The following is a 26,698-nucleotide window of genomic DNA, read 5'->3' as shown; positions in this document are numbered from 1 at the left end:
GATGTTCCAAATGGTAATGAAATTATAAACTTAACAAAATCTGGAATAGCTTTCAAGTTTTTTGTCCATGATTGTAAAAAATTAATAAACATGTATATCATATTCATAACTCATGTTTGCTGGATCATAAATAATTGATAAGTATTTGGCTAGTCTTTTCCATTCATTGTGATGGCAAGAAAATGTACAAAGCTGCTGTAATGATATAAACTGTCTTTTTTACATAATCAAATTTATGTTACTCCTTGCAACGACTTGTGATAGGCTGTTTGTCTATCAACAGTAAGCAGAAACAATGCTCAACTTTATGGAAACCAAAATAAAAAATGTAAACCAATGCCTCATCGTTTCTGGAAATTCAATACCTTGATGCCCATACCAAACATAATTGCAAAGAAAACTCCAAAACCTATGAGAACTACAGCAGCTGGCCATAAATATTCGTTGCTGTATCCAAAATATTCCTCCACAAATTTGTTCAAAGGCATTGTCTCTTTTCCATTTACCATAATTGGGTTAGTGATGTCCCCATACTGCGTAATAATGAGGCCATAAACTGTCCAAGCAACTGGACAGATCCAATAATACCAAATCCACCATTTTGGGATTTTCTGTATCATAACATAATAAAATTAATAGTTACCTTCTTTTATCACTAACAAATAGTCTAAACTCAAATTTATCTCCCAGATCCTATATTCCTCTTCAAATATAAAAGAATCTATTGCAGATGTTCTCCAAATTTAAGGTCTATTTCAAGATGGTTAATAACACATAATAGGTGAATTAATATAACAGAGTCAAAGACTGAGTCTGATCTCAGTTAAAGCATGATAGCTTTAGCTCTTTAGTTCCCATTGTTTGAACTTCGTGTGAGCTGTTTTCACCATTATCAAAAAGAATAACAGTTGATCTAGAACATAATTTTAAGGAGGAACTAAAAAATTTGGACTCAGTAGAAAACTTGACTCTTAATTGGACATTTATAAATTTCTTGCTAAACTTTGCCTATCAAACATTGTCACTGTAAAATTGCGAAAAATAAATGTTTGGATTTTCGCATTTTCCTTTCATAAGAATTCATAAAATGAAGAAACAAAAAAATAATAATCAATTTCATACCGGTTTTGGAATGAAGAACCCTGAAAAAAGATTAAATATGGCACCGAAAGATCCTGTTAAAATTGCAGCCATCTGCTCATTTGGTGTTATTGAAATTGCCATCATCCCATAGTAGGTAAAATAGAGGAATGTGAAAAAATAAATGAACAGGAACCAAGCGAACTTGCTGGCTACCCATTGGAAACCTATCATACTATAGACAATAAGCGCATAAAGAACTGTTTGGGATAATATGTATGGGATCTCTATGGCCACCTGTTCCAAAATAAAAATAACAAATGTAATGTATTTATTAGTTGTAAATTTAATAATGTATCTATAGAAACTAATTTAAAAGGATTACTTGCAAAAATATAAAAGTGAAGGGAAAAAAAGTTGATATCGATAATCGATGGCATATGAAAATAGATAATTGGAACTCAAGAAGTAAAATCTAAAAGCAACAACTTGCCTGGGCCAAGGCATAGGGCATTGCAGAGTACATTCCTGCAGCCCTTTCTCTATAGAATACTGTTCTTTCAATTGCAACCACAGGTTGCACTGTTAAACTGTTGCTCACTCCTAAGAACATCACTGCCCCATAACTGCCCCCAATGATAACAAAGAGATCTGTACCGTTATCCCTGGTATGAAAGCATGGTACTTCTCAGTATATTTCCACATGTAATATCAAAGTGACTTAAAATACTTAGGTCAAACATAAAGAACTGGTTGATATTCTAAGCCAGCCACATTGTTGGCAAGGCATATAGTTAAAAAATTGAATCCTTTGGGTCAGCATGAGCATAGGAAAACTTACATTTTTTTTCCGTAGTCCCAAAATAAAGTTCCAAATACCAAAGCAGTGAATAGAGTAACGACATATCTGACACTATTGTAAGGTGGGCTTCGCCAATATGTCCACCATTGCTTCCACAGGCAGAATTTGAATTGATCACAAAATGACTGTGAATACTGCATTGGGTAGCAAAGATCTTTTGCATCAGGAACTGGTATGCTAAGCTCTTTTATCAATGCTTTGTTTTTCCTGCACTTCTTAGGTGAGTAGTATTTGTTAGAATGAGCTGGAAAATAACTAATCAAGACAATATTACTAGGAGAATTGTGTTGTTCTTACTCATAGAGACATGAGTTCTTGTAGTGCTCTGCAAAGTCTATTCCCAAGCGAAGTTCAGATGCAGCAGAGCTAACTTCAAGCATCCATGTTGCTGGATTGCATTTATACTTTATCTTGGGTATTCCTGGGACAGACTGTGTAGCATATTGATAGGTTAAATTGGGGAAACCATCCAATTCAATTGTCAAACAGTATAGATTTCTATGATTTACACTTCAGATGCTATTATTTGTCACTAGTGCTAGAATTGACCTATACAGCCTATTAGTTCAATTTGATTTAACTTCCCCTCGCATTCTTAACCTTTTTGCGTCCTTTAATACCAATATTACCTCAAAATATTCAATGATCTTGTGACTGTTCTGACCTAAGGTTCCTGCAAAAATGATTTGGCCTCCTCTTTTCATTAACAGAAGCTGCACCAGAACTCAATCAGATACCGATGGTTAAAATAAAAGTGTCAAGAAAAATACCAATGAATGCAGATATTCATATCTTTACCTCATCAAATGATTCAAATATATCAATGCTTGGTTGGTGGATTGTACAGACAACAGTTCTTCCTGTATTAACAGTGTTACGCACAGTTCGCATCACAATTGCTGCTGCTCTGGCATCTAGTCCTGAAGTTGGTTCATCCATGAAAATAATAGATGGATTCGCAACAAGCTCTATGGCAATTGTTAAGCGTTTTCTCTGTTCTGTTGACAAACCAGTTACACCAGGCAAACCAACTAATGCATCTCTTAAGTCATCCAACTCTACCAGTTGCATGATCTCTTCCACAAAGGTCTGTAGTTTGAGAGCTTGCCAAGTCAGGGAAATCCATGGAACCTTGCTAAAATGAGACATGGAATAATTGAGTAAACAAGAAGAAATTAGAGTTTGTACTTACAAGTTTGGTCATCTTATCAACCTCCCTAGGAAGACGTATAAATGCAGAGAATATCAAGGACTCTCTCACAGTTAGCTGTGGAGAATGTATATCATTCTGTTCACAATAACCAGAAATCCGGGCAAAGGTCTCTTGCCTTTTAGGAAATCCAGAGATTCTTATGTCCCCTTCAATATATCCACTGGTCTTCCTTCCAGCCAATACATCCATAAGTGTCGTCTTTCCAGCCCCACTAATTCCCATCAAAGCTGTAAGAACGCCTGGTCTAAACACTCCAGTCACGTCTTGCAGCAGCTGAAGTCTTTTATCAGTCACACCTTGTTGAGTCATTTCCTGCAGAAATTCAAGGACATCAAATGCTAGATAGCCTTCAAATATAAGTCAGAGACTCAGAATAAAAGAAAACAGACATTGGCATCCAAGATATACGCTTCATCTGTACCTGAGGCATGTCAACAAAGTAGTTGACATCACTAAAAGACATTGTTAATGGTTTGAACGGAAGAATCATCCCTTGCTTTGGAGAACCTGATGCTGCTGCTTCTAAATCTGTTTTACCTGCTTCATGGTTTCAGACAGATGCCTCAATCTATTTTACATACATGTGCTGCTAAGCATTTTAGAATCATGTCAGGATTTACAGAATAATAATAAAGCATTTTATTCACGTCATTGGAAAGTTCAATAGGACCTGTGGTATGGAGTGGCGTATTGTAGAATTTACTATTTACACAAAATGTCTGCATCTTATGTACCATTTTAGGGAATAGTAAGTATGGGATGCAGTTACTGTTATATACAAGAGAATTGACAGAAGATTTCTGCACCTCAAGTAACTTGGTTTCCATTTACAATGCTACATCAGGTCAATTTATACATGTAATTTATCAATATTCCAAATATATATCTGAAGAGATAAAGATCTACCTTTTCCCTATAATAGATCTTGTCCAGAGAATGTCTATTTCTTGGTGAATGACTTCGCCTCCTATTTATTTTCTGCACTTTATAGACTATTGTGTGGCTGGTGGATTTTGATCATTAAGATATGGACAGTGAATATTGCTTGAATTAAATTGAGATGCAGGATCGTTCTTACTTGCATTACTTTCTGAGTCTTTTGACGAGAAGTGCTCCAATTTTTTATCCTTGGCCCATGATGAAAACACTTGGGGTTCTTTATGTGCCATATTGTCATACTGGGCACCTTGCTGTTTGGCAATGCTTTCTCTAGACAAAACAGGCTGAGGTTTCCCGGGAGCTTTACACCAATATGATGATTGGTCAATATGCAGGAAACAACATATTTTCTAAGCAAAATGTATGCATTGACACTAAAACAACTTACGATTTATGTATGTAAGGACCATTGTGTATAAAATATTGAAGACCAATATAAACCCCAACAAAGCAGCAGCCCCTATCCAATACCAGTAGCCTCTCTGAAATATTTGGCGGCTTTTGAGTACTTCAAGACCCAAAATCAGGTTGCCATTAATGCTCTGCAGCCAATTGTCAATTCAAAACAGAGAGTATTTAAATAGTGTCCAACATTGGTTGGTATCTCCCAAGAGATTCATTCATGGAAAATTAAAGAAAAAATGTAGACCAGACCTTATAATAAAAAATGACTAAAGATTAGGCATGCATAGAATATGAAAATCTTACTTTATTCCATCTTGGAGCAAGCATCTCATTTACCACTAGGGCATTCTGTCCATACATCATTGGTGAGGACCAGTAGCCCCAGGTCCACCACTTGGGAATCTTCTCTGCAAAGAAAAGGTCATGAAGATTATAATGATATGCTACAACCTTCTTCGGAGAATCTCAGAGATGCCCTAGGAACTCCTTTTTTTATTCTAGAGAGCAATCTGTTGACAATCTCATTGATGCTTTTTTTTGTCATTAATCAATACAACTACAATTTAGTTAATTCATTCAAATACAATGGAAAATGAACATATGAATAACAGACCTCGAGGAATAACAAAGCCTCCAAGCATGAAAATAGATAACAAGGCAAAATTTGATAAACTATTGGATACTGGTTTTGTCCTGCAAATTGCTGCCAGTAACCGAAACAGAGAAGCTGACATCTGATTTACAAGAGTAAGTATAAGGAATTGCCTGAAAAACCTGCATGACTAATGACACTGTTAGATGAAGGGAAGTGAATAGCATGATCTGTTCTCACCATACATTTTAAGAACCCAAAGACCCCCAATTACTAGTGTACATACATGTAACATCATAATATCATGGGTATCTATGTACACAGTAAATAGATAACAATCATTATGATGGCAACTGCAAATGAGTACCTGCTGGCTTCAGGAGAAAATCCTATTCCATAGTAAGTTACAATAACCCAAGAAAATCCCTCCACAACTGAGATAGGAATGCTCAACAATAAGGTTGGAATAGTATAAGCCCATGCAGGAAATAGGAGAAGGTCTCGCTGCTTAAAGAACATAGGTAACCTGCTTAGTGTGTATGATAGTTCTGCAGCTCCATTGAACATGTTGACAAGGAGACTAAAAAACAGAGCTCCAAGATACAAACTGCCATCATCCTCATTTCTCTGACGCATGCGGGTTCTCAGGAATACTGTAGTTGCTACTACTGCCATAAAAATAATCTGCATATATGAATATTCACCATAGAGCTTATTAAAAGGGGGAAATTAAGGCTGCTTTCCAGTAGATTGGATCCTTTTGAAACTTTATTCTATGTAGTTGCCTTTTTGGGGCATAGAGAGATGCGATAATGCAAAAAAGGGAAGCCTTGAAGTACACTAAAATCCAAGAAATGATATTTGAATAAGCAATTAGCATGGGGACAAAGACAGGGACCAGAGTACAAGAACAGGGGATGGGACAGGGAAGGTGATGGGGCGGAAGGCTCATATAGCTGGTCTGACATATTTCCAATTTTTATCCATAAAATACCAAACATTGCTATATTATCCCCATATTTAAATCTTTCATTATTTAAGAAACCTGTTTAAAAATTAATAAATAAGGAATCCTACATTACATAGATAAGAAAAATTCGTTTTAAATTCGTATTCACAAGAGATGCCAAAAGAGTGATTTTCAAGTTAGTCCTGTACTAAAAACTCCATGGGTAATGATTATTAACAAGGAAAATTATTAGATACTAATTTCATTTTTACCCAAGCTTACCTGTACAGTCTTGAAGATATAGAAGAAGGAATTACGCTTGAAAAGAAGCCATTCTCTTTCAAAGCAGGCCTTAAAGATCTCTGTTTTGGGGACAGAGTGTCTATTAAGTACCAAAGCTGCTTTGTGGTTTTTTTGTTTGTCGTATGGTATTGATAATTCATTGGAAAGATAGGAACCCACATGAAAAGTTTTGAACATATTTGCAAATTCCTTAACAGAGACAAAGCGATACGGTGTCGTCTTGTTAGCCCAATACTGCTGTTGATCTTTCGCTGAAGTCACCTGCAAATTAAATGAGGTGATTTTTCTTATGGAACGATTCTCTAGGATTGTACTTTGCAATATGATGGAATGCTCATGTAAAAGAATGCCAAAGAATAGAATTTTTCATAGAATTTTTTGTATTTAATTTTCTAGATTCTACTGCTTGATAGTTTCCAAGTCTGGTGTTTGAATCATCTCCTTTATCCATGTAAAAATGGATCATCACCAAAAAGCTCTAATGCAGTAGAATCTAGATAACTCTGAAGAGAAAAATGTGTTTTTCAAGTGTCCATGGAGACCATAATAAATGTGGCTAGAAGTAGCTACCTATTTTTATTGCAAGTGGACTGGTGATATAGTTCTGTCAGAGTGCAAATTTTATGTGAAGTTCCACATATTTTCATGATATATATTGTTATTAGTTTTTCAATCCAAGAACTAGAAAGCACATACCTCCTGTAAGAAATCTGCTGGGCTCTTCCTCTCAGGGCATTGGAATCCACAGGTGTCAAAAAATTCAAGTACATGCTCTCTGGGTCCATGATAGACAATTTGTCCCTCTGAAAGTAGTATAATGTCATCAAACAATTCATATATTTCAGGTGCAGGTTGGAGCAAAGACATAAGAATTGTTGCATCCATATGGGAACAGATTTGCTGCAGGCATTTTACTATTTGGTAAGCTGTAGTTGTGTCTAGTCCGGTTGAAATCTCATCCATGAAAAGAGCTCTTGTTGGCCCAACAATCATTTCCCCTGCATGTGGGCAAAGAGAAGGAAATTATGGGGTTGTATTGAAAACCATCTAAACCATTCATATTGATTGGTTTTAAGTATACCAGTTGTAACACGCTTTCTTTCTCCACCTGAAATTCCTCTTAGCATTTGATCTCCGATCATTGTATCCCCACAGTTATCTAAACCCAACATCTGTATTCATATATAATTTTGTTTGAATCCTCTAATGATTTTTAACCCTGGAAAAAAAATATACACAGAATTTCTCTGATGGAAGCCTCGTACAAAGATCCTGACTTACCTTGAGAGTGTAATCAGTCTGGAGGCTACTGCGGACACCTCCCATGGCTGTTGCCTGTATGCAGCTTTACAGGAATGAATAATACATATAATAAAATTAAGTAATTAAGTTGCCAGAATGCAGGAAACACATGTGTACAGATATTGAGACCACATATTTCAGGAGACTTCACAATTTAAAATGAAAAGTCCTCTAGATGTTGAACTTTGTATATTTGTTTCTTGGTATGCCGGTCTATTTGACAATTCCAGTAATATGGTTTATTTAATTACCATATGTCTGTAAGAAACTTATCGTTTGGCTCCGTCCTTTTTAAACTCCATTGTTCTTTTTCATTTCTCCAAAATTTTAATACATTTTATCAGTACCCTTTTTTGTTTTTCATCTCACTTTGCTAGTATTATCAATACATTACAAAATCAAGAATAGCATTGACTTCACATGTATTCAGTGTTTGATGTTCTTAGGTAGTGCTTTGAATGCACCGAATAACATTTTCATTGTCTTGGTCTTTATTAAATGCAAAGTCTTACAAGTTTATACATATTAGAAAATCTAACTAGCTATGTAGATAAAATAGTGTTGCAAATATCATATAATAGTCAATTCTCCACACTCTGAAGTCGGAAAGCAGAAATAGTAAATTGGTGACTGGATATGATATCTAGATGTATACTGGATACAATAGGATACCCTAGGAATAATTTTCTATTTTCTGTGTAGGGCTTTGAGCAGGAATCTCAGTTTTGAAAGGTCTTCGAGAGGGAAATGGTTGGAAGGGGCAGACACAAACGGCCAGAATGAGTACAATGATGAAGATGCTGTGGATTATGCAGATGGCGAGCTCAAGGATGAGTGAAACATTTCATTTGATGAGGAGAAGGAAGAAAACCTATTTGACATTTGGTTGGAAGCATAGCAATGTTCCATGGGTTGAGGGGCCATTAGGTGACATTCTTAGGGCGGTTAACTCACTCTTTAGGGGAGGCAATGGGTTTCTTCTTTCACTTTGTGCTGTTGATAACCCCTCCTGTGATTTTAGGACATTTTTTGGGATAGGGGTATTTGAAAATGGGTCCACTTGCGTGTAGAGTGCTAGAGCTAAGTGCTTATGGCTCTGCAGCTTGCTGTTTGGAAGCTGAGATGGAGGGATAGGAAATGGCAGAGGTGTTGTCTAATCCTATGAATGGTGAGATGTTGTCTAACCTTGATGCTGCTATTTGTCCTGGTGATGAGCAACCTGTGAAAAAGTCTTGAGTTGAACGAGTTTCAAGCAAGCCAAATCCTTCTATGCTATTATCCTTGGGAACCATTGGGGATGGTCTTTGTTTCTCCCTTAGAATCCTAGATTTTTTTTTTTTTTTATAAAGTTGCTTCAAAGCTTGAGAACTCCCTCATAGGGAATTTTTCAGGAAATAGGCCAAACATCTTCTCCTTTGAAAATGGGTTAAGAGAAAATGGTACTGATGCTGCCATTTTGAGATTGTGATTACGGCAAATGTGGGTAAGTTTCTACCTTCTATTACTTCCTCCTCCAAATTGCATGATTGCATTCAACATTATGAGGATTCCATTGTAATGTGTAAAAAATGTCATATGGCTGGTTTCTCTACTCTTAGGTGTTGGAAAAATAAAAAGTCACAAAATACTTGGAAGAAAAAAGATAACAAGGTGATTGCTCATCCTCAGAATGAAATAGACTCATTGCTAGATGTTGGTGCTATGGGTGAACCTTCCATAATTTGTGCCCCTTGTTGAGGTCCCTTGGCATAGTTGAGTAGGTTTCAAAGGTTACTTTATCCCATCCCCACAAACTCTATATTATCTTTTTGTGATAATTGCCTGATGTCCCGATGTTATTTGGATTAAGATGGGAACCTTAACATTTGAACTATAATCATATTTGATAATTTTGAATGCTTGTATGGAGTGAATAGTTAAAGTGCTATAGATTTAATAATTTTGACTGTTAATTGTTACATTTGATGAGTAAACTAAAAATGTTATGAACTAATTGGTTTTTGTTTTAGTTGATGACATGGTTGTATTTATATGTGTGTTATCTTTTGGACTAACCAAATAATAATGCTCTTGTGGTGACATATGCATGAAAAAATTGAATTGTCTTACAAATACAAGGGTGCAACAATGTGGACCTGGCAACTTTATCCTAAGAATGATCATGATGCTGTTTATCCTTGCTTCTGTATACTTGAGGTTGAATTGCAATCAGAAGGATCATCCGATTGTGAGTACTCTGCAAGATGCATGTTGTGATCTTGAGCCTTATCTGGTCACTACACTTTTGTCGATTGTACGTTTTCGCGCCCTCCTAGATGTTGTATAAGAATTTGTTGGTAGGGCCACTTGATTCACTAGTTCCACTGACTGAGTATCCACAACTGTACTTCAAGGATCTGTAGTTGTAGTGTTGACCCAACTGATTGCTAAGGGGTAGAGAAAAAAGTGAAGAATATAATAATAATTACCTTTGCAAATGTGAACACATATATATACATAAATGATTGAGAACTAGCAATAATGTTAGAAATAAAAAGAAAAAGAAAGGAATGTTAGGAATATTACATCTTTTTTGTATCTCTAGGTTTGTTAAGCTCTAGGATACATACAAGAGACATTTCTTAGTTTGTTAGTACCCGTGAATATTTGTAATGGTTTGTTGGGAATTGTTTATCCTATGAATATTTTATCTAAAGGAGTTGTAATAGGAGCTCTCCTATAGAATAGGAGATGTAAGTCCTATAAATATGTTACATGTATTATTGAACGAAATGAAATAGAAGAACAATATTATGCTATGTGTAAATTTGCAGTCTAAATTCCAATATGGTATTAGAGCTAGCTGAACATCTAGAGGTGGATTTGGTGGAATATTTGATGACAACCATTTGAGTGTCGTGGCTGACAATGGTGTATGTAGTGGCTGACAATGGTGTACATATGATGAAATTTGCTTGTCTTCTACACTTTTGTGTTGTTGGTTGCAATCATCTCCACCAATGTGATTTTTGAGAAGTATCAAGTGTATGAACAAACAACCAACAGATTCTCCTCCCATATGCATTGCAAGATCGCTCATTTATGTTGCTCAAATCTCTCCAAACCATTCCTCTAATCTTCAAAATTTGTGTATCTCAAAAAATTTCTAAAAAAGAGAAAAAAAGGTGTACAAACTCCTTGGTTAAGGCCAAGTTTTGGCCAGATCTCCGTTTGCTTCAGCTATTTTTGTTTTTGTGATTGTGTAGATTAATGGACACCATAGAGTGTATCATGGAGAAACAATTGAGTAAATGCACAAGATTGACTTGGGTTCTTGCCGTACTTGTTAAAGAGACTCAATCAGCACTATGTAATGGTGCCACTCAGCCGTGAGTATGGTTTGATTTAAAGCATGCTTCTCCTCTCACACCTTCTGTCAAGACTTATAACCATATTGCCTCTAGTCCTTGGCATCAAAATGACAAAGATGACTGATACATCTTTTAGCTTGGAGAAAATCCTATGTTACCCTGAGTTTCTGCGACGGGGATGAGGAAACCAGTTTTTGGGATGGATTTTTTTAATGCCATTTTTGGGGATGGAGAGGACAACAGAGGGGATGGCTATATAGAAAATAGGGAAAATTTAAACTATATAGGGAAAATTCAAATATTTTCATATGATAACAATGTAACATTGATAAATCTAAAATTTAAATCACTCATCATATACATTATACATAGCAATTGAGTTGTAACTTGAAATGAGAGTTGAAATTTATAAATTCATGTACATTCATAAATATAGTTCATTAAATCTGGAATCACTGTCAATATGCATGTAATTATATGAATATCAAAATGCCCAAAGGCTGCAAGTTTCAACAAAATGAAAAATATCATATATCATATATGTCAAAAGTCTCAAGGCTGGGTACAGGGTAAAGGCTTTTTAATTTTTTTATTGACATAAGACAATCTTTGTATATATGATCTTGCCATCTTGCAGATATTTGCTTTATCAGTGACTGAGCTTGGAGGCTTATTAAGTCTGTGAGTCCATTCATGCAAATTCTTCCATGACGCTTTGAAGGGTAAAAGGAAAAGGAATTCCAACAAGATCTGTGGATCCTGTATTGACATTTGGAATCAAATGATTCTATGCCATATGAACTCTTTTTAAAGAAATAAATATTAATTTAGATTGATGGATCTTGTCTTGACATTTGGAATCAAAAGATTCTATACCATATGAACTTGTAATACAAAAATAATTACTAGCTTCTAAATCTTTTTTTCTCAATTTGCTTCCTTCAACTCATTTATTTTGTCATATTGGATAGCAGTTCCACATCAATAGATTAATCCAGTTTATTTCTCATGATTGTTCATCTCCAAGGTTAAAACTGTCGTCATGTATGATTCATAGTGGTTCAGGTAAAATATAGAAAGTCCTGCAGCTGACACCATTTCCAAATGCGTTCAGGTTGTTTTACCCATTTAGGGCGAGCTGGAAGGTGTGGGGGGCACTCAACAATATAATAAGTCTCTTTTTTTTCAAAGCTGGGCAAGTTTTTTAAAAGAAAATTTGGGGGGAGTGGGGGGTGGGAACAGACGACTGTCTTCAGGACTGTCAGGGGACATCTGAGACGTCCCTGAGACAGCCAGCTGTCCCCCCAGTTTCCTCTGCTGTCCCCCCCAAACAGGACATGTCCCTGCAATTTTTTTTGGTTTTGGAAATGTCCCATGCTGTCCCCCCATCCATCACTAGAATTTTGCCAGAAACACATCCCTGAGTTTCACTGAGAAAATCTCATTACAAGATACAAAGTACTCAGCAAAATGGGGGAAGGGACCTTTAGATGTGTGTTAGAATGCTGAGATTGGGAATCTAGAGAGTATGTGGTTGTAAAGATGGTTTGCACTTTGCAGCATATAAATATATCATGATTCGACAATGATTGAAATTGATGTCCTTAATGTTCTTTCAAAGCATGATAAAAGTAGTTCATGATGCAAGGAGATATGGAATTGGTTTGACTTTCAAAATCACATTTGTATTGTTTGTGAGATGCTTGAAAGTTACAATCATAGGTTTTATGGCTGTCTATCCAAGCTTAGAAGATGCACCTAATATATATATATATATATATATATAGCTGACCAGAGGTACCCATATTAACCACCAATATGTATTATTGAATGAAATGAAATAGAAGAACAATAATATGTTGTGTGCAAAAATTTGCAGTTTGAATTCCAATAAGGAAATCATAAACAAAATTGGGGAAAAAGGGAAGGGTTGTGGCATTTTCACCAAAGACCTAGTAGAAAGCTCTTCCTTGATACAGCTGGAATATATAAGATGGTATATAAGCTGGGAGATAGGCTTAGATTTAGAAGAATGGTGCGAAAAAGCTAAGGGACGACTGCGCCATTAATGAGGCATGGCATCTCTCCCCATTGCCTAGGAAAAAAATCTCTCCATTCATGCTAGAAATGAAATGAATGGTGTTGAGGCCCTCATGAGGGGATTAAAAGTCATTTTTGGTAGAGATTAAGATAGAAAGGTAGAAAACCTGATTGTTTGGGGTTGACCAAGGTTGGGATGAGTTAGCAAGGGAAAAAGAGGAGTTGAACATGACCACTTGAGGATATTATCTCATAAAACAGTGGCGAACAGGGATTGAGCAGGGCCATTTGAGGATATTTTAACATAAAACAATGGCGAACAGAAGCTGAGCATGGCATTTGGGAAGCTCTCACAGGTAATTTCTTGACTTGGCCACGCGTATTAATCTAAAAAATGTAGAAACATGTAAAGATAAATCTCATCACCGTCGTATAGTTGCACGCCCCAGCTGAGTAGGGGTTGTTTGGTAAAGATTTGAAACTGTATTGAGTTGTTGCCAATGTCTTATTCACATTTCAGTTTTCAAATGGGATTAAGGGAATGATCTAAAGGTGAAATAGCTAATTGGGACCTCCTCTACTAACCATTTTGCAGCTGATTTCAGTAGGCTTGGCCATTTCCTTTGAATAAAACTCTCTATACTCAATGACTCTGGTCTCGAATACTATCTCTTGTTCACAAAATTTTAATTACATGTTCACATTATCGAAGAACCATTCATAGTTTATACTCGTTCTTTTTTTTTAAAACTGAATTAAAATAGTGATAGTTCCAAGGCTCTAACTCTACCAATAGGTTGCACCCTGACTTTATTTTCCAAGAGTACACGGCCTACTCAGACAATACTATTGTTTGAATAAAAAGGAGCATTTGAGATTTGATGTATGCCTTTTAAACTGCTGGCGATCATTTATCTGACATCATTAAATGAACCAAAATAGGCATGTATAAGAAAGGATTGACGAGGTCATCAAAATCTGTCAAATCTTTCTGAAAAGGAGGAAAGGACGCCGCCATCAGAATGTGGAGAGATGAGTTGCCCCGCTGGCAGTTCTCCAAGGACCGATTATTAAATTTCCATACTTTGGATGAAGGTTTTCTTGCCACCTTTCCTTCCGGGCTTATTCACTCAAGGCAATTTGCATTTATGAGTATTGGAAACCGCGAGAATGTTGGGCAGTTATTTCTGCTCTTGCCGAGGCTTCTAGCTGTCATTCTGTCCGTTCATGAAGTCTATTTCGGCCTCTGGTTTTCAAAGTTGCAGAGTGAGTTTTCTAATCTGGTTTCATAGTTAAAAATGGAAGAAGCTCCCTTTGAGTTTGTAGTGAGAGCTTTCCCGGAGCCAATTGCTTGCTTCGGGGCGGATACCCCCATATCTCTCTCTTGTATGAGTTGTCAAGTTTCCTTCAGAGAAATTTCGGATTTGAGACTCAAAAGACTCCTCCGAACTTCTGAGCCGTCGGTAATCTCGGCAGTCAAGCTAATTCTTGGTCATGGCCATCTGAGCAGGAAGGAATACCCGAGGGATAATTCCCAAATTTCTTCAAGGTTCGTGGCATCTCTTCTTGACAACCAGGTTCCCAAAGTGAAGGTGTTGGTGCTGACATCTCAATTATTTGAGTAGGATGTGTTGGAGGGTCTAGATACAGTCATCAACCGTGCTATTCTTGGCACTGGAATGCCTCATCTAGGAGATTTGCTTCTGTTCTCAATTCCGGGTGAAATCATTAACTACTACCTGTTTCTTCTAGACCTTAAAGGCCCCGCCTTAAGGCGACATAGGGCTTTTTTAGCAATGGTGGTCAGATTCCTCGATTGGAAGCTGTTGGGAGATGAGCCTGAAAATGATGACAGGGAAGATGAATTTATAGACTTTGCCAGACTTAATGGTTTCCTTCCGCCAAAGCTAGAACGCGAAGTGCTGACTGCTGCGGGTAACAGGAACGCTCCGCAAGGAGGCATTGGTCGTGGGCGGTCGGGCGGGCCAGGCAGAGGAAGAGGTTGTCTGAGAGGTAGGGGTTGTGGTCGAGCTGGAGCTTCAGCCTAGGGCTGAATGAAAATTATCAAAAACAGATATGAATTTTGTTTTTGAAACTAAGTTTCTAATCCTTTTGTTATCGAACATCAATGTTTTGTTGATAATCTCAAATTTAGTAGTTAGAAAGGATTTGGTAATTAACTTTAGACTTCCGAGGCTGTTAGGTTGCCTCTCTTTCTGATGATTTTGAAAAACTCTCGTCTGTGGAAGAATTTGGTTTATTCGGGGAGTCTGCCCCTATTGTTTTTTGGCATTCCAAAGTTCTTGACATCGCTATGTAACTGTCCTAATTTTTAATATAATCTTCTCTGGCTCAGCCGTTTATCAATCAAAAATAAAAAATCTGTTAATTTTCCCCAAGTTTAATATTGTGAATTTGTGACATAGATTTAATCTTGTTCCTTGGTGTGAGGATTTTTTTGGCTCTCATGCTCTTAAATGAGGTTGACTGCTTGTTAATGGACAATATTAATGGAAGGCAATAACTGATGAAAGCAAAATAAATAAATGATAAGAAGAGGGTGTGGAAGAATTGTTCCTTTGTTCTATTTACTTTATAGCTTTTCATTTACTCTTATCGTAAATTTAGTCATTCTATATGTAATCCAAACTCATCTTACTCAAAGGAAAGGTCTTCTTTTATTGACATAAAAGCATAGGAGCATGCTGTTCTTGAAACAAGTTAAATGAAATAGTGTGTGGCTGGTATAAAACTTAATGTCTATGTTACATTGAACTAACATGTTGAGAAGTAGTTATAGTCCCTTCTACACAGGCCTATAGGTTGTCTTATGCATAAGGGGTATCCTTACCCTATTTTCGGTTCATATGTCTCTATCTGCACATTAGCAGGCCTTGTATGTTAAACAAACAGACAAATGTTAGACATCAAAGTTGAAACGAAAACTATAGTTATGGGTTATTTGAATTTCATAACCCTTTACAGGTGTGACTAAATGTTCATGAAATCTATATCCCTTGTTGTCATAAATCAGCTTATATTCTCCTCAGAATACAATCTTACACTCTATACAGTAAGGCTGAAATTAAGTAAAAGAGCAGCCACATAGTAGCTATCCTTACTCCCAAACATTAAAAATTTGTGTTGTTAAGATTGAGGATATGAATACATCTACTTGATCCCCTAATGAATTGATTCTCGTGGAGTTGAAGGTTATGCCTAACTCACTTGGAGTAATCTATGAAGATAAACATTTCCTATAAAAGAGCCACACCTGAACATTAGGTGGACCTTTGCTAGGGGTGCTGACAACTAAAGGGAGAGGCAGTAGAATGGTGTAAGATATTGTTCATGATACCCTCCATCCTAAAAATATTATGACTAGAACTCTAATAAGAAACCTAGCTTGTAGATGACCACAATCTTGAACATAAAATGGTACAAGAGCGATTTGTCAATTGCCACCGGTACTGTGCAGGTGATGGATGCCAGGAGATAACCGTTGTATCTTGAGAACTAGCCAACCTCCAGTAGTAGAATTGAGGTGAAGAGTGATAGGAGTTATTGTTGTTGTGATATAGGAATGGTTTAGCTGGTTCTTACTAGTATTATCTAGGTAACAGATGCTAGGAGCTAACCATAGTATCAAGGGTTAGATAAGTGTCACTAGTAGCATGGAGGTGATGGATACCGGGAGCCAACCGTTTTATTGAGGTTTAGCCGGCTGTCACCAATAGCATAGAGGTGATGGATGGTAGGAGGTTGTGAAGAGGCTAGTTGGCTTTTCACCAATGCGATGTGGTGATATATGTTAGGAACTACCCTCTTCCAGGTTGGACAGGTTTGTTGCCAATGGCCTAGAGGCAATTGATGTTTGAATCCACTAACTCGGAAAGGTTCATAGCTTTGTGGGAATCTAACTCTCAACCTATATGAATTTTGGGAATGAGGATGGACCCTTGGTGTAGTATGGGATGCACCATAGTCCTCTTCTTAGCTATCCATTTGCATACCTACCCTATGCCTAGGCAAGAAGGAAGCCTTGTCTTCTTCAAGAACTCAGATTCTACCTTCCCTCCCATATGTTTTTGACCTTGGCACCATAACTTCGAAATTGCTCTCTTAGATAGACTTGCTAAGTCCACTTGGTTGGGGTGGACAGGGGTTGTGTCCACATGCTTGTGTTTGTTGCACTCATGTGGGGAACATGAACCCAGGCAGCCAATTGCAAGTCGTGAGAACTTAAGCTCTTGTAGGGCATCAGCTACTCTTTAATTTTGGACATTGTATTTTGGAATCTACTTACTCATTGATTTGTGTGTAATGGGTTAATTTCTATGTAGGCTGATTATTACCTTACTGTAGGTTTTATTTATAACTACTGCAAGTATTAAAGAAAAAATTGTTTTTATGGCTGGTTTTTACAGAGTTGTAGGGATCAGATTTATGAGCTTCAGGTAAAACAAGCTATTAGCCCTACTAATGAACTCCAGCACCCGGCATTCTCACCATAGTATGGATAAAAGAAAAATGGAATTGGATGTGAGCCTTCATAGATCCCCTATGGATTCTTCCAGGTTTGGGCCGGCCTTCAAAAAAGGAAGACCAGCCAAGAATGATAGCTGACTCAATGTTTTAGGAGCAGGACAATTGGTAGTTTTCAGAGCTTTCTGGAGTGTTTTGGTTTGAAACTGTTTCGAGACGGTTGATTTTTTGTTGATCTTGCCCTTCCTGTAGTGAGTGTTGTTGGTTGTTTTCATCCCCTGGGCTGCCTGCTGTAATTTTGCTGTTGGATGGACTTCATTGATATAAATCTTCTTACATTGTACAAGGTTTTGGATTTCTTTCAAAATCCACCTTTTACACTCAATAAAAAAATAGGAGTACCCCAGAGTATCAGGTAACTTAATCTGAATATTTTAACCCAAAAAGTAAATTGATAGATTTTATTAGCATAGACAAATACTACCAATTAATATTATTTAATTTAAGTTTCTTAGATTAATTAATGAAGGGTTTATTGCAGCCCTGGTCCATATTAAAGAGAGACGGAGTTACATAAAAAATTATAGGTGGACAATATCACCTGAACATGCAAAAACAAAACACAAATCCCTGAGCACGTGTTCATAGCAGGTATAAAATCAAACAAGATGAAATGAAAAAATGAAAGAAATTATTAAGCTCAAATTTTACCCTGCATTATGAGATGAAAAATAGGAAAGAAACTATATTTATGTATCCAAAATCAGATGTGCAAAATTTTTCTTGAACAAACAGAAGTAGTTTAGTATTCAGAACTAATCTATAAAGGAAACGAACATAATTAGTATGGGATGCAGCCATTTGGGGTAACTCTATAAGCAAGGTGGGAAATACACATTAACAAAGTCATAAGCTATACAGAAATCCTATTAAAGGTATGGTAATATTTGTGACAATCAATAACCCATTGCACAGACTTTAATATGCTTCAAAATATTGTTATATGCCTGGATTTTCAATCTCTGGAAAAATTTAGCAACACAGAAAATTTTAAGAAAGTAAAGAGACCCACCTTCATGAAGAGGTCAACTTCAGGCTCTGGGAAAATTCCACCTTCTTTCTCTCTTCTAGCAACTTCAGACAGCAGCTCTTTATAACATTTCAGCATTGCAAATGACTTATCAGTAACTAGAGTTTGGAACCCATATCACTTGTAAATTTATGTGTCTTGATGCTATGGCAGAAGATTTATAGTTTTATATTTCTTACCATATCTACTGCCAACACCTTGACATCTTGCAGAGAAATCCAATGTTTCACGAACAGTCATCAATCCTACATGCAAGTCGTTCTGACTTATATATGCAGATGTCTTCTGAGGAACAAACTCATCCAGTCCATGCCCATTGTAAGTAATAGATCCTTTCACCTGTTCATATACTCTAGTATTAATTTAATGATACACTACAAATTGAACATTATACTACATATTATGCATACCAATATCATGGGTGTTAACCTTCAGGTCCTTTGCCACTTTATTAGCCAAAGATAAAAGCAGAGTGGTCTTCCCAGAGCTTGGTGGTCCTAACAATAAAGTCAGTCTGTATACAAAGAAAGAACTCGAGGAGCATTAGAAAGGAATTGTGTTTAAAATCAGTTCAATTGATTAACTATGTTCAATTTTTTGCACAGCCATACCTAGAAGGCTTGATTATACCAGTGACATCTTTAAGGATCTGAAGGTCAACTTTCTTTGTTGGTGACAATCCAATGGATCCGAGCAATGCCTGCAATCCAATGGACCAGATATTTAACATCCCCTTAGATTAATTGGTCTTTCCAACGTAGCTTTTCTGAATACTAAAAGAGTACCTCTGTGTTCCCAAAATCATTATAATATATAGCTTTGAGCCTTACAAAGTTCGCATATCAGTCATTTCTTTATAAAATGATATACATCACCATTTTCTAGAGGATATGCTTCATGAAAAGACAATGGCTTAGAGTTAAAGCACCCCATCAATCAGATTTGGTAGTACTAGGTTTATGAAAAGGAAAGTAATTTAACCTCGATCAATCCATTTGACTGCATTGAGTGATCCTAGGTTCGAGTGCTGCATTGTAAATAGTTTTCTATTACATTATCAAGGCCAGCATTAGTTTTGGATGACATCTAAAATCTCAAGTGCAATGTATCCTGGGATAACTTCTGGAGGTGATCAGGGAGTTGGTGGCACTTCTAGGGGCAATTGTGTTGTGATAAGATATCTCCAGGGGCAGAGCAGGTAAATGGATAGATTTGGTCATCTTGGATTCATGAGTGGGGAAATCATCGAAAAAATAGAGAAACACATCGGTTTAGTTTAGTGGTCCTGAGATCAAGTACTATAGTTTAAATTTCAACATAGTATCAGGGCCAGCATTGGTTTGGAGGACAGTTTGCACATCAATGCGAGTGTGGATTGAAGTGGAATATTCAATGTGACGCCAAAAAACTTCTAGAGAGAGCGCTGTCAGGCAAAGCATTGGTTGATTGTGAGTTTGAGTCTAGCCTGTTATGTTTTCAACTTGACAGTCTTTCTCAATCATCAATATCAACGTAGGTACCCATGTCTGATCTACAGGTCAAATTAAGTTTACATGATATTTCAGATTTGTTAAGTGATTCTTCTAGGTTCCAAAAGCATAAAAACAAACAGATTGTATCGCTTTATCTATTGCATTTTCTTGCCAAGTTATTGCCCATGTGTATCTTGATTAATTATGATACATCAAATCTATATTTTCTGGCCTTTGATGTGAACCTTTGCTTATGATCTCAGACGTTTAAGAGTTGGAGAAATGAATCAAACACACCTCTATGAAGTTCTTGGCAGAGTTCCAAAGTGTAGGGAGTGCTCTTCCGCCAACAAAACACTTCCCCTGTACAGATAAATTTTCAAAACGAACTTCTATAGTTGGAATCTCTATACCTACTCTGTAAGTCAAGAAAAAAGATTGGAATATGATCAGGAAATTAATAAAAAGGATAAATTAAGTTAACAAGTCCATTTAGTTGTAGATATGGGTTCTTAACCAAATTACCAAACTATAGTCTTCAGCAAGGTATTAAGGTTTTTTCACATATCACCTTGTAAAGACCAAGGGAAAATTCAATATAAAGGAAATAGATAGAAGAAACCATAATCTAGATTCTTACTTATCAATACGAGCTCTAAGCTTTTTCAGGAACTTTTCATTATCTTCTTCGGTCACTTGGAGGACTTTCTCAATAAACATTTTTCGTTCCATTGGTTCCAACTTTCTAACATCTACTTCCTTTGGAATCTGGGTTTTGCCTGCTACTATAGCATCAACATGACCATTTTGGGTATCACTCTGAAACAGGATACTGGTCCTTAGCCTATTATATGTAGGCAGCTTCTCAATAGCTGCCCACATTAGATTTTGTTCATCATCCTCCACACTATCTTCTGTTGATCTGATAAAAGCATCTGCAATTCCTCTATTGTTCCTTCTACTGGAACTTCTCAAGCTTACATTTCTAGCTACTGAGGTTCCCATGGATCCCAAGCCTATCTCCAATTTTTCTATCCTTATTCTAATGTAGGATACAAGTTATATATACACTCTTAACTCTCTCTGTCAAATAAAAGTAACTATACTAGACTCCCATTCAAAGCAAAAACATTGGGTGTGCTTGCCATTTTATAAGAAATCTTTCTACAATATTAGATATCATTTCTGGGCTCCAAAACATATAAATCCCATATCTAACATTAGAAGAACTTCAAGCTTTCTGTATCAGTACTTCAAATTTTCAAATACGTCATGATGAGTCGAATTCCTTACTACCGAAGACTGGCTATCTGTCATCACAAAGATAAATCACATTATGGTATCCCAGCAACAATCATGGAAATTCTTTTCAGAACTTCCGTAACATTTTTGCCTTTTTGATGTGAAGCATTCCGAATATATCACGTGAAATTAAAATGATTCTAGTCCGAATATATCAAATTTATTGACAGTGATTTGTAGAATTTGTCGTGAAGCTTTTGCTTTTGAATGAAAATATAAGTGCACTCAATTTAGAATAATTTTCTGTGGTGCATACAATTGGATTACACCTATTGGCAACTCAGTTTTTTTCTATTAAATTACGTATAGATATTGGCATCTGAGCTTTTTAACCCCGTGCAGTAATATATAATTTGAAAACACACAATTTCAGAGTGTAATGGTTAATACAGAGTATATACTAAATCTTTCTGTTCAGAACCAAATAATTTATCTGTTCATCTACCAACAACGACAGGTCTCCATCCAGATGACTACAAACCAAAGTAACATGGACAAATTGAATCCAAAATTTGAAAGAGATCTTGATGAAAAACTTCTGTAACATAAATTTCCATAAACTGATACAATTTGTACTTAAAGAAACCTACACCAACAAGATGGATCTTCACAATAAAAGAGAAATATACACTCAAATTACTAGCTTTTTTAATCAGGAAAATATAACCATTTAGGAGCCTTGCTTTTAAACTTATATTTTATTCTGCCCAAAATAAATTAATATTAGTAACGTGTAATAAAAAAGATTTTATGAACCATATTGGTGGTTGGTGAAATAGTATAAACCTAATACATATTATTTGTGACAAGATACCTAATGAGAGAATCTCATGGGACAAAGTACCTAATCAGGTTATGTTGCCGTTCAAATAATTTTCCTTCCTTCGACTTAATTAATAATAAATTTAAGTCTATTGTCAATGTTAGTAATATTATAAATAATAATAATAATGAATTTGTGGAAAAATATAAGAATATTTAAAGAGTCTCTCAGCATGTTTCTTTTGGAAGTAATTAAATTGAAGTTTGACACACTAGCATACCACCCCTTATATAAGTAACTTATTATAATCGACTAAATTAAAATATCTAATAAATAATCAATTTAAATGAGAGTTTTGATTAGTTTCTAAGTGTTATAATAAATGTTGATTTGATTGGAGTAGTTGAACTAGCATATTTATTTTAGAGGAATATAGATGAAGTATGTTCAAAGATACCATATTTGTTCATTATTCTACTTAAAAAATTATTATATTGTAGTTAATATTAAATTATTATTAAGATATGATTATGTTATTATGTATTAGTACATTCTTGTAATTATGTTTTTATTTGTAATGCTTTTTAATGGTACATGTTCATATTTTGAATAGAAATTATGTATTCAGATTAGAAATTAAATTTGGAATATTTTGACCTTGTGAATTTATGAATATTCTTAATTTTTTGAGTTATTAGTTTGCTACAAATATTTCTATTTTCTGCAATTTCAATATCATTCAAAACATATACAAAAAAATTAAAAAATTAAAAAAATCAAAAAATCAAAAAATCAAAAAATCAAAGAAAAATAGAATATTGCATAGGGTCGTGCCCACATGTGCGTAGTATAATTCTACCAAAAAAGGAATGCAAGTCACATGTGCAAATGTGGCCTACTTAAGTAAATACCTACTTTAGTAAGTTTAACCTATCTTAGGTGTAAAATGTAATAAAGTAATTAACTATTAACTAAATGCATGAAGATAAATATGCACCAACCCCCTTCCCTTGGACCACAATAAGTATAGCTAAGATGGGTAGGAAAGATAGGAAATGGGTCTCAAAAAATGTGTAGCCATGTTAGTATCCAAGCAAAAAGTGATGCCCCTTGGATGAGAAAACCCACAAGACAAAATTATCATCCAAAAGAGGGAAATAAGAGAGAACATACAACCCTCCATAGTGGAGTCTTTTGTGTTGTCAATATCACTAAACAACAATTCCTTCATTTTGAAGAAACAAACACAAAGTGTATGTAGGATATCTTCACATTCTTGAAAGGAATATAAGGGAAGAAAACTCAGAATGTACAGTCTCTAGAAGGTGTTCAAATGTCACCATGTGCATGTTGAGAGCTGCTACAATCAAATTAAGTGTTCCAAGCCGAACTCAAGTTTGAGTGACAATCCATAACCTTGTGGAAACAAACATAAAAGAAGATTCAAAGTTGATGATCATGGATTTATTTTCGTGTTGAAGCTTTGCCAATTTGTGTATAATTCATTTATGTCAACTTGAATTTGACAAATATATTACAACCAACAGGGGTACAAATTGTTAAAATTTAATAAAAAAACAGTCAAATACATGTTAATTCACCACTAATTTAATTAGAAGGAATTTCTAAGTAACATTTTTCATCACAGTAACCTATGTGCCTATAATGAGGAATCACTTGAAATTTTAGAGGCATGTTTTAATTTATTGACATATTTGCCAATAGCATTAAAAGTTCATTGTATATGATGACCAATTTTGCCAATACCAATTAATGCCAAGCTGATCATAGGGGCATAATCACCTTTAGAATTGCAACATATAAATTTGATGATGGTTCAATTTGCCCAACATTTATGTGGATAGTTTTACAATTAATGCCCAAATTGCCAAATTTTACTCCATTTTACAATCATGTGGGAATTCACCAAATTTGTATTCCACCATTTTACAATCAAACTATGAGATTTGTCTAATATGAATTTATATAAATACAATTCAAACTCTACATTAATCTTTTATACATTTTGTTCTCAATTCTACTCTCGATTCATATCATAAACAAGCTACAACTACAAGTGTTAGCAAGTTAGTGAAAGGCACTCGATATTTTAAATATTATTCCTTAATTTTTTTATTATTTTATAATTTAAGATTACTCATGTTTATTTATCGGCACATATAACTTTGCCCAAGATTATGGTAATATAAATGTCACATTGAATCAATAATGTATTTTGACTCAACCAAATGTTTGAACATAATCTATGGAACTATAATACTTCTTAATATTCACGAGTAGCTATCATGTACTATGCCTTTTCAATCAAAAGATAAACCATGAATTGTCTTTTGATCATCCAACTAATTGAGCCACTAAATAGGGTAAAAACATATCCTTTGGTAGACCTCTTACTATCCACATTCCATATTAATTAAATCCTATGAATATGCGTATACCTATTGTCCTACTCGAATTTCGTCCTTATTTTCAAATCAAACACTCTCACATGTATCGAAGATACATAATGACCTTTTTCAATTCAATCCAATGCTCTTTGTTTTAATTGGAGATATACTTGTTTAAAACTCCCACTAATAGGCCAATGTCTCATTTAGTGTATACCATATCATGTATGTGACTACCAACAATACTCACATACCTAGGGTGCGACTCATGTCATTTATCCCATATAGTGCCAAAGACATTTCTCAACTAAATGATTTGTTCCCATGGGAATGGAAACACCAATTGGTTTGTAAATTTACAGCCTAAATTATTATAAAATAGAGTTAACATATTCCCTCTTACCATTATAGAGTTTTATTTTAACTCTATCATTTATGATCTTCATTCCTTAGATAAACTTATTTACCCCCAAATCCTTCATATAAATTATAAAGAAATCTTAGTTTAAAAACCATAACTGTTTCTTTATTATTATTCATAACAGATGTATCAACATAAAGAACAATAATTGTAAACTAATCACCCATCTATTTAGAGTAAACACAATGATCTTACTTAGCTCTAAAAAAATCTCAACTTCAAAATTGTGATACCACATCTTAGGGGTATTTAAATTTATACAATATTTCTTCAATTGAGTACAAACAATGCCCTTGTTATTCTTCACCACAAAATGACACACAACGATCTAACTTAGCACTAACACATTTTAAATTTAGAACACAAATGAATTTTTTTATATGACATCTTACGATTGCTATAAATCATATAGGGTTTGTTCAACCTACAAACCATGTCTTCCTTGTCCTTGACCACAAAGTTATGTGGTTGTGACATATAGATCTCCTCCTCAAAATCCCCTTGCAAGAAAGTCATCTTAACATATATATGTTCAACCTCAAGATCAAATGTAGTAGCAATGATAATAGGAATCTAATGGATGCAAGGTTCACAAATGGAGAGAAGATCTCATTGAAATTAATTCCATCTTAATGGGAATATCCCTTAGCGACTAATCTTTCATTGTACTTCTTAACCTTTCCCTCTAAACTACACTTATTATTGAAAACTCATTTTTAAGCAACATGTTTTCTATCATTATGAATCTTTATCAAGTCTCTTGTATTGTTCTTATCCAGAATAACCATCTCCTCATTCGTGGCCTTCTGCCAAGAATTCGTTTCTACAAACTTCATTACATCCATAGTCTAGGCTCATCATTATTATTAAATAAAGATAAAATAAATAAATATTTGGAGGCCTAGACCTTTCTAGTGCACTTACATTAAAATCCAACAGTGTTGATTAACATGTCCTACATTGTTTCTTGACACACTCAACATTGTTGTATGTTACCTTGTGTGTTTCTACCTAGAACAATAGCCATTAGTGACCTCCTTGGGTTTTTATGGTCTTCAATTTTTTGAGGGTTTATCACCAAAAATATCCGATAATTACATTGATTTTAGATTAACTTGCATTGTATTCTAGATTCAACATATTCTTAGTTGAAGTTGGAGACAAGAGGAAAAGGGTGTTCTATTGGGAGATTACCATAATAATTCCTTACAAATGGTACTGTTTGCCTCAACAATATCACTAAGGAGAGATCTAAGCATGTGTAGTTTAGTGAAGGTGCTAATTAAGGTGTGTGCAGAGATTTAAAAGATTGAAACATAAAATCACAAGATAATTTAAACTTATGATGGTGTGTAAGTGATGGAGAACAAATAGGTGATGGGAAGGGATAAGATGAACAATTAATCTAAATCTACAATACAAGGATTAGTATAAAAGGGTGTAGCTTATGACTTCATAAGAGTGTAGGAAATGAAAAATTTATGGCTTTAAAGAGCAAAATGAGAACAAAGATGAAGGTAATACGTGTAGGAGAGAAATCACAAGAGGACTATAGATTTAATGAATTTAGGGGATATTAATATTCAATCTTCAAAGTTTTATCTCTTTTCCCTACACAATATTAGAGAACTCTTAATCACTTGAAATTCTATGGTGGATTGTGTGATTGTTTGAGTGTTTACAATAGTCTATTCCTTATAACCTAATGAGAGGAGGGTAAAA

The 26,698-nt window shown here is 35.2% G+C and overlaps 1 protein-coding gene and 1 long non-coding RNA gene across 8 annotated transcripts in view; one reads left to right on the top strand and one right to left on the bottom strand.

The window, feature by feature from the left end:
• Window positions 1-17,930, top strand: part of LOC131050467 (uncharacterized) — a 34,441-nt gene extending 16,511 nt beyond the window's left edge. Inside the window, exons 2-3 of one of the 2 annotated variants that reach the window (XR_009372494.1) lie at window positions 8,348-9,128; window positions 17,463-17,930. This is a non-coding gene — a long non-coding RNA (uncharacterized LOC131050467). Of the gene's footprint in view, window positions 1-8,347; window positions 9,129-9,763; window positions 10,444-17,462 lie in introns of those variants that run through there. The other variant, XR_009106953.2, reaches the window with a different exon arrangement.
• Window positions 132-21,939, bottom strand: LOC131050466 (ABC transporter G family member 42). 6 transcript variants are annotated; one of them, XM_057984650.2, is made up of 24 exons: window positions 20,723-21,881; window positions 20,380-20,500; window positions 19,222-19,310; window positions 19,040-19,124; window positions 18,790-18,949; window positions 18,593-18,669; window positions 7,625-7,678; window positions 7,425-7,515; window positions 7,040-7,341; window positions 6,323-6,604; window positions 5,459-5,775; window positions 5,113-5,273; window positions 4,803-4,906; window positions 4,483-4,636; window positions 4,234-4,395; window positions 3,577-3,695; window positions 3,135-3,467; window positions 2,741-3,031; window positions 2,572-2,655; window positions 2,240-2,373; window positions 1,922-2,149; window positions 1,574-1,745; window positions 1,123-1,377; window positions 132-611 (listed from the first exon to the last, which is right to left on the bottom strand). In XM_057984650.2, the coding sequence occupies exons 1-24, from the start codon at window positions 21,085-21,087 to the stop codon at window positions 342-344; spliced, it is 4,410 nt and encodes a 1,469-aa protein (XP_057840633.2). In that variant the 5' UTR covers window positions 21,088-21,881; the 3' UTR covers window positions 132-341. The 6 variants fall into 6 exon arrangements, with proteins under 6 accessions (XP_057840633.2, XP_057840634.2, XP_057840635.2 ...); XM_057984651.2 differs by having other exon boundaries at window positions 3,577-3,692; window positions 20,723-21,871; XM_057984652.2 differs by lacking the exon at window positions 4,234-4,395 and having other exon boundaries at window positions 3,577-3,692.
• Window positions 21,940-26,698: the final 4,759 nt, after the last annotated feature.

The sequence above is a fragment of the Cryptomeria japonica genome, chromosome 1 (assembly GCF_030272615.1).
Source record: "Cryptomeria japonica chromosome 1, Sugi_1.0, whole genome shotgun sequence".
Lineage (NCBI taxonomy): Eukaryota > Viridiplantae > Streptophyta > Pinopsida > Cupressales > Cupressaceae > Cryptomeria > Cryptomeria japonica.
This window is presented reverse-complemented; position numbering and strand designations above follow the sequence as displayed.